General features: G+C 38.8%; 1 protein-coding gene across 1 annotated transcript; it reads right to left on the minus strand.

The window, feature by feature from the left end:
* Positions 1-6,383: 6,383 nt before the first annotated feature.
* On the minus strand, positions 6,384-8,513 carry LOC121383529 (SCAN domain-containing protein 3-like). The gene is made up of 2 exons (XM_041513614.1): positions 8,314-8,513; positions 6,384-6,900 (listed from the first exon to the last, which is right to left on the minus strand). Exons 1-2 carry the CDS (start codon positions 8,511-8,513, stop codon positions 6,384-6,386), a joined length of 717 nt encoding a protein of 238 aa, XP_041369548.1.
* Positions 8,514-9,034: the final 521 nt, after the last annotated feature.

Below are 9,034 nucleotides of genomic sequence, written 5' to 3' on the forward strand. Positions count from 1 at the left end.
AAAGCGTAAACACAAGGTATGCTATATTAATGACGCAACATGACATCCAAAACAGTGTGATTAATAGTAATGGTTTGCATTATTCAAAGTGAAAAGAAAAAGAGTTCCATCTGGCTGTAATAAATCTCATCAGTCATACATTGTGCTTTGTGTTCACGTGGTATAAAATGCAGTGCTGATTTATATATATATATATATATATATATATATATATATATATATATATATATATATATATATATATATATAATCCCTTACGCTCGAACCCCGTTTGTGCTCGAGAAAGTGTTCGACCCATCGGGTAGTTCAACCCAACCATTCGATCAACATTGTGTAAGTGTAACTCGGGACTTGGATTTTGGTTCGAGCGTTGCGGTGTATGCGACCTTTCTGAGTTCCACCCAACAAGATTCTATTGTATTCATGTGAGCTTTTTTGAATGTTGTGATAAGCAAAGTTTTCATAAATATATATCATATCCACCAAGTCAATCTTGGGTGTGGTATGCATGAATAATGACGTATATAAATTTCCAAAAATGCATCAAATATCACATATTATGAAATACGTTTAGTAGAGTCGACGATTTTATCATGGGAGTAAGACACAAAAATATCTCAAATATATATAAACTAATTCTGGTTTATATTTATGACCTTATTTTTAATTTATTTCCCTAAGACTAACAAAACACATATATGTGTTTCTTTATTTTTAGACATAGGTTGATATTTGGGATGCCAGAGGCAGGTATTAATACAGCTCAGTAGTAGATTCACAAATAACTGTGGTCGTTTGTAAATGAAAGAAGAATCCCGCTGGTGGAGCATACGTATTATGTAGAACTCCCACAAACATGTCAAATAAACCACACGCTTTTAAAAGTAGAATATTACGTCGATAGGGCAATAGCCTAAAAGGTCCAACTAGGACGCTCGATATTTGTACTCCGGTTCAACGATTTCTCCGTCGCTGAGCTGCACCCTTCTGTAATCGTTATCACGAGAAATAATGATAGACGATGTAATATCTATGCCTAAAACGAATAATATTGCTGAGTACTCTTGATTCGATCAGTAAAATCTGATATACAATTTAATTTTCAACTTAGTTTCGTGCTTATATCCAATTAAGGTTCAAGCACGCTGTCCTGGGCACACACCTCAGCTATCTTGGCTGTCTGTCTAGGACAGTAGGTTAGTTGTTAGTTGGTTAGTGAGAGAAAAGAGGGTGTAGTGTTCTTATACCTACCCACTGAGCCGTTAAGAAGTCGCCATGGGTTGGAGCCGGTACCGGGCTGCGAACCCTTAACCACTGCGCCACCGAGGCCGGTACTAGTCATTTGTTTTGCAATGCCTCAGAGTATATAGATGAAATTTTGTATATAACTTTATCGTGTAATATTGCAGTTCATTGCGATTTATCCACTTTTCACAGAGTTATGGCCCTTGAATTTAAGAGATACGAAACATTGTTGGCCCCGGTAGGAGATATCTATTGTTTTAGACGTACTCTCAGAATACTTGTTATATTTGCCTTTCGCCCCATAACACATAAACAAAGAGAAGCAAACAAAGTCACAACAAAAATAAAATAAAAAGGCAACAGCACACACCTGTATTAACCCCCCCCCCCCCCCCCCCCCCCCCCCCCCATCTTCCCCATGTAGCCACCAATGTTAAATCCTGGTAACGACAATGGTAAATATTACCCAGACTATAATTTCGATGAGCGCATAAGTAACCGTAGATACTGTTTAAAGGGTGGAGACAAATACGTTTCGGTGTTTAAAGACTTTGTTTAAAGACTTGTTGTAGACATTGTTATGCTGTTCAGTCAAAGTTATGTGACTTTAAAAAAAAAAAAAATTAGTTTTCTCTAACGACCCCATTAGAGCACATTGATATACAAATCATTGGCTATTGATTGTCAAACATTTGGTTATTCTGACATATTGTCTTAGAGAGGAAACCCGCTACATGTTTCCATTAGTAGCAAGGGACCTTTTATATGCACCATCCCACAGACTGGACAGCACATAACACAGACTATAATATGTCAATCGAGGTGCATTGGCTGGAATGAGAAATAGCCCAATGGGTCCACCGACGGGGATCGATCCTTGACAGACCGCGCATCAAGCGAACGCTTTACCACTTGGATACGTCCCGCCCTTTATATAACTCTTAAAACCTATGAAGTATTTATTGACTGATTGGTTGATTTTGTATGTACAAACAGTACACTCACATTTCAAAACCATGAACACTGTCAACAATAGACATGGACTCATATAAACTGTTGGTCGTGAGCGTGAGACAATCAAATTTTTTTTTTTACATGCAACGAGTTTGATGGGAAAAATATGCTTTTGTGACCTAAAGCCAGTGCTCCACAATTGGCGTAACAAAGGCCGTGGTATGTACTATCCTGTCTGTGGGATGGTGCATATAAAACGTCCCTTGCTGCTAATCGAAAAGAGTAGCCCATGGAGTAGCGACAGCGGGTTTCCTCTCTCAATATCTGTGTGGCCTTTAACCATATGTCTGACGCCATATAACCCTAAATACAATGTGTTCAGTGCGTCGTTAAATAAAACATTTCTTTCTTTCTTTTTTTCTTTCCTTCCTTCCTTCCTTACTTTCAAAAGTCATTTAAAATTCGTAAAAAAGGATAAATTCGTACAAATAATAATTTATTTCTTATGTTCAGTAAACTTTTAAAATGTCCCATATTAACTTTAAAATAAATTATATATAATTATATGTGTTGTGTTAATCATCTTAAAAAACAAAATAACCAAGAAAGAATAACGTTACACTCATGATTTCCTAAATACGCATAGCATGTGTGTAATGTATTGTACAGTTATTATCATTTTGTTTCCATTCTTGTGCCTATTTCCTTCTTTAACGATATAGATCTTAAAAGACTATTAATTCAAATTTGACCCTTCAAAGAAAAGCACTCGCTTAACACCAAGCCAGGGGCAATACTTAGCTATCGTGAGAGAGAAATCGTTCGTATGCAAGTTCCCTCGATATCTAAGAAGAAAAAAAATCCATAAAACCGTCGAACGTGTTGTAAACTTCACGATCCCTTCTGGCTAGTGTAGTAAAAGGATATTTAACCTAGATTGAAAAACAATAATAATAGAGGTCATATCAAGCAAACGTTAAGGTCGTTTTGAGTCAGTATCTGAATATAACTGGGATCGGGATATAGCCCAGTGGTAAAGCGCTCGTTTTATGCGCGGTCGTTTTTGGATCGATCCCCGTCGGTGGGCCCATTGGGCTATTTCCCATTCCAGCCAGTGCTCCACAATTGGTATAAAAAGGCCGTGGTATGTGCTATCCTGTCTGTGGGATGGTGCATATAAAAGATCCCATGCTGCTAATTGGAAAGAGTAGCCCATGAAGTGACGACTGCGGATTTCTTCTCTCAATATCTGTGTGGTCCTTAACCATATGTCCGACGCTATATAACCGTGAATAAAATTTGTTGGGTGCGTTGTTAAAAAAATATTAAATTTCTGAATATAACTGTGACAAATACTTAGGAAGCTATGATTGTTTTTTTTTAATGTTATAGAGTATCAACTAATTTGATGAGAGAAGTAAACAACTTACACAACCTACTCCACAAGACATACGAATAAAAGCATGATACATAGAGATTATTATACAAGCTTGTGTGTCGTACTGATTTCACAAAACGAGTGTCAGGAGTTTTGTATTGCCCAAGCGAGAGCGACGGTAATACATGAATCCTGACACGAGTTTCGTAAAATCAATACGACTCACACGCGTGTAATAATGTCTTTATTATTCATATTATTATTGTTATTTTTTTTAAGAATAACAAAGGCCGTCTCAAAATATCGAATTAAAATATTATTTTAGAAGTGTTATAGGATAAGTATAAATCGCTACTGTGTTTTAATATGTAAAATATCAACCTTGTCTAGTTAACCGATATTTGTCTCGGCAAAGCTTCAACAAATACCAACTAACATAGACTCGTTTGATATATTTCATATAAAAAAAGGAACACTCGTGACGAATCCTCTATAAAGTATAATTATTGGTTCATACTGCTGCAGCTTCTACTGCTGCTGCTGCTGCTGATGATGATGATGATGGAGATGCTGGCGATTATAATGATAATGACGACACTGAAGTGATTTCTTTTTGTATCCATGGCTAGATAAGCGACAAACACAGAAACAAGAGCAGGCGACATAAAGTCTCGAGTACAGCAGAGTGCGAGGTTTTTAATTCATGGGATTGAGCCTCCTCGGCGGACCCATTCGGTTGTTCCTTGTGCCAAACTGTAATTAACCACTGGCATATCATAGGCTGTGGTATGTGCTATCCCACCTGTGGGGAGAATGCATATAAAAACATTTCTTGCTCTTAATAAAAAAAAATGTAACCAGTTTTCTCTGAAGGCACATCCAGTAGCCGATATTTATTTTAAATTATGTTGAACAAATCAACATACTAATAGTTGACATCCAGTAGCCGATATTTATTATTAAATTATGTTGAACAAATCAACATACTAATAGTTGGCATCCAGTAGCCGATATTTATTATTAAATTATGTTGAACAAATCAACATACTAATAGTTGGCATCCAGTAGCCGATATTTATTATTAAATTATGTTGAACAAATCAACATACTAATAGTTGACATCCAGTAGCCGATATTTATTATTAAATTATGTTGAACAAATCAACACACTAATAGTTGACATCCAGTAGCCGATATTTATTTAATCAATGTATTCTAGTGGTGTTGTGAAACAAAACAAACTTTACAGTGGCGGATCCAGGGGGAAGAATAGGGTGGCTAGCCACCCCCTCTCTTCCTGGGCAGTTTGTTTTTATGTCCATTCCAGACATATTTAATGAATTTTACGAATTAATCGCAGTCGCTCTACTGATCGACATTTGCCATTTTAGCAAAACACATTAAACATGACGTCACAGACAAAATATTACGTTTGTATCTGTGACGTTAAATGTTATCTTTACCGTAAGCCCCTGCCGATTCTCTCCATACCAATCCAGCGCCCGCCCTTATTATTTTCTAGATCCGCTACTGCTTTAGCATTAACAGTCAAGATCAAAGATGAATCAAAGAAACAGGCCGTCACCTCATAGCTAGATCACGTTTCCACTAGCTCAAAATGATGGGTTTGTGTACACGTGTAGTTGGGAATCGGATAAAATGTCATCATCAATCATCGATTATAATCGGTTTGCAACAACCGATCAAGTTTCAATCAGAATTAGAAGAAGGATAAGAAGGATTTTAATTATAATGGTCCCCGGAATTTACCTTAACACTTGCTAATTTTACCTTTAATAACTGTTTAATACCCTTCGTTTCATTGCGTACACATGAACACAAACAACATATTTACATCAATTCCTTCCTCCCCAAAGGCCGTAATATATTGCTACTGATGGAAAAAAATTCCTCTCTAAGACTACAAGACATCCAGTAGCTGACGATTAACCAATTTACGTGCTCAAGTGGTGTTGTTAAACACCACGAACTTCTTTCTTTCATCATCTAAACTGGAGGAACAATTACAATTAACATTTTCCAAGAAGATCAATGAAGCCAAACCGATCAATCTTTTTTATTTTATTATTACAATCGATTATAGATTTGGTACAGGACTATCAAACTGTGTTCCTAGGTTGTCGGTGCATACTTGTTGCCAAGTGCATATGTTACAGTCAATCTGTGAAATCAGTCATTACGCGTAATGCCTTAAAAAAATCAGTCACTTCGCGAAGTTCCTGTGACCACCAGGCAATACGCGAAATGACTGAAAATCCCAGGCATTACACGAAATGACTGAAAATCATGACCAGACATTACACAGAATGACTAAAGTGATTCACGTCTTATTATTGACACTTGTATACAGGCTTTTGGTCTTAAAAGTTGATAAAATCACATTTTAAGAACAAGGAAATGACTGAAAATAATACCACACCACACACAAGTCTTAATGTAACACTTTATTTAAACTCAAATCAAATCATTTCAGAAGTTGTAGTAAAATATATGAAGATGAAGTTGAATATTAACCAAGTAGTCAGTGTCAAATTATGAAAGTAACATATTGGTATAGAAAGATCACTTGTTTTTGCACACAAGGCTACCATGACAACGGCTAGAACACAAAATTTTGTTTTTGAAACATTTGCATCGATTGGACTCACATCTCTTAGAACCAGCACAGTTACACCTAACATATCCCTGTCCACCACAGTTGGATTCATGATTAACAGCTTGGCGCGCGGTCACTGACTTCGTCTGGTTTACATCAGCATCAGTAAGTAAACGCTGGGGGCACAAATCAAACTGTAAACTTCCCTTTTAGAATCCCTGCTTTCACACAAATTGCGTACATATCGTTCTCATCACGGTCTATGATTATTCCGAGAATATTTCGTGGGTCACCGCGTCCCCTATCCACAAGAGGGATAGGTACAGCTACGTTGTCTCGCTGACTGGTGCTTGGTACTGATTCGTGTATATCAGCAGCAGTATGTTCTAGGACGATTGGTACATTGGATATGGCAGATATAAGATCATCCTCACTTTGCATCCGTACAACTACTTCTGTTGGCAAAGACGACGATGTTAAGCCAACTTTGGCTTCACATCCAAACATGGCAGCATATGGCGATCTCTGTATTCCTGAATGATAACTCGAATTCTTTTGGAATTGAACCAATTTTATGCCTACTGACCAATCATTTGTGTCATTATCTCCCATCCATGCAACAAGCATATCCTTGATATCACCATTTGCCCTTTCCACAGACCCCTGACTTTGAGGGTGTCGAGGTTTACCATGGACCATAACCAGCCTGGGCCACACAATTTGCATAAATCCAATAGTCTAAAAACATTTTGACGATAAATGTTTTCTGTGTAGTTGATGAATATTTTTAAATGGGTATTTTCTTAATGCAGGGTTAATATATGGCACTCAAACTCAAAGACAGAAAACAGTGGAAGAGTAACATTAAAGGCATAATGCCCAAGACATATTTTACCGTGCTTGTGCCAGTAATGCTATCTGTAACATGTCTGGCTAATAGTGTATGATTTTATTATTAAAATTAACATTTACGTATATCTTATTGCTTTCAATATCAATATATTGTTTTATGCCTTTATAAACTCATAGCAATCACCAGAAAAAGTCTGTACTCCATTTCCACCTTAAGTGTACTTTCATCCTAATACCGATTATAACTCTTATTTTAAGATCATTACCGAACTCTGGAAAAAAAATTGAACATTAAATACTCAATTTTAACAGTCATCCACACACCATGTCACATAATTATATTCTTTGAGTGTAATGAAACTAAACATTTATGGGGAAGCATTGTGAGACTGGATATTAATTAGGATAGGAAATTTAATTAATTTGAAAAATATTGTAGTAATAGAAATATTGTAGTATTAGAATTTATGAATGAATAAACACATTGAATGTATTGAAATACACTTACTTTGATAGCAGACAGTATCCATGTCTGCTCTTTGTTCCAGTATCAGTTGCTGCTGTTTTAAGATCTTCTAGCATTGTGAAATATGCATCTTTTGGAATTAACACTTTTCTACAAATTTCATACTTTTTGTAAAGCTCAGTTTTAAATTTATCTTCGTAGGACTCTGACATCATGCACTGGTTACAACAGAAGAACTTATGAATGGAATGGAATGGAATGGAAACTGGGTTTAACGTGCCCCTATCCACAGAGGTTCAGGCACGCCCACTTCGGATTTAGCCTCTGACTTCGCCAGTGACCAACTCCGGAGCGGGAGGGGGGGGGGGGGGGGGGATTGAGTTTGAAGTGGGCAGGTTTTGGAAAAAAGCCATTTAGTGCGGTCAAACGCAAGCGCGGACCGAATAGCAGACACTTCGCAAACTTGAAGTATCACCGAGTGGGAGCCGTGCTCTGATTGGCTAAGTTTCGATTCCTCGGTGAAGCCTGACAAATACCTAAGTCTACAAAGAGTAACTGCCTCCAAAAACATGTCTGGACTCTAAAATTTAACCCAAAATAGTTGAGACTGCTCGGCCGAAAAGTTTTAAAGGTGATTTTTGAGCAATTGATCGGGCGCCAAAATAAAATGCGTTAGACTATTTATAAAAAAATAAACATAAGAATTTTGAACTCGATCGAAAAATTTAAAGTCTAACTAGCCCAAAAAGGAGGTTGATACCTGTCCTAGCAAAGGTTGGCGTTTAGGGGGATCCGATGTACCCGGTGATCTCAAGCTGCGGGAGGAACTGCCGGTAGTCGGAGTCTGCTAAAGCCTTGGTGATGGTACGGTAATGAGTCCCCGCGACGGTTTTCAGAACGCGATGTATTGTCGGGTTGTCCATCTCCAATAGTAGCAGTCCTTGGCTGAATATTCCGCTCCGGCAGATGGTGACGCAAACTGCGTTGAGTCCCTCCCGCATCTTGAGTCGATGTACAGCGAATTCCCCCTCATCCGGATTGTCTGGCAAAGGTTGGTATGCAAGTGCCTTGGGCGTGCTGATGAGATGGCGTTCGTCTTGGATGTTGGTTCTAACCAGTTGTTGGAAACGCTGTGGGAGCCGGCTGGCCTGCAGTGACCACGGCTCCACTGGTTGTTCGTCTGGCTTCGGCGGTTGAGAGGGGCGACTTGGCTTGGCTGGTATGGCACTCGGGGGAGTGGTCGCCTTTCTCTTTACAACAGACACCTCCGGGCCTGCGCCTCAACGGGTGTCGCCTGTATAGTCGGCGGCACAACTGGAGGTGCTGAAGTCAAGGCCTGTGGAGTTGGTCCAGGTTCCATCGTAGAAGACGGGATGTCCGGGGCTGGTGCCTCTTCTATCCCAGTCTTCTTCGGGGGGTCGGCGTTGGGCGGTCCAGCAGACGGAGTCGCTGCCGGCGGTTTAGCCGCCTGTTTTGACTCCCCCTGCGCCGCCGCTGGCGCACGTCTCCTCTTCTCCACCTT

This window comes from Gigantopelta aegis, chromosome 10, assembly GCF_016097555.1.
Source record: "Gigantopelta aegis isolate Gae_Host chromosome 10, Gae_host_genome, whole genome shotgun sequence".
In the NCBI taxonomy this organism is placed as follows: Eukaryota; Metazoa; Mollusca; class Gastropoda; order Neomphalida; family Peltospiridae; genus Gigantopelta; species Gigantopelta aegis.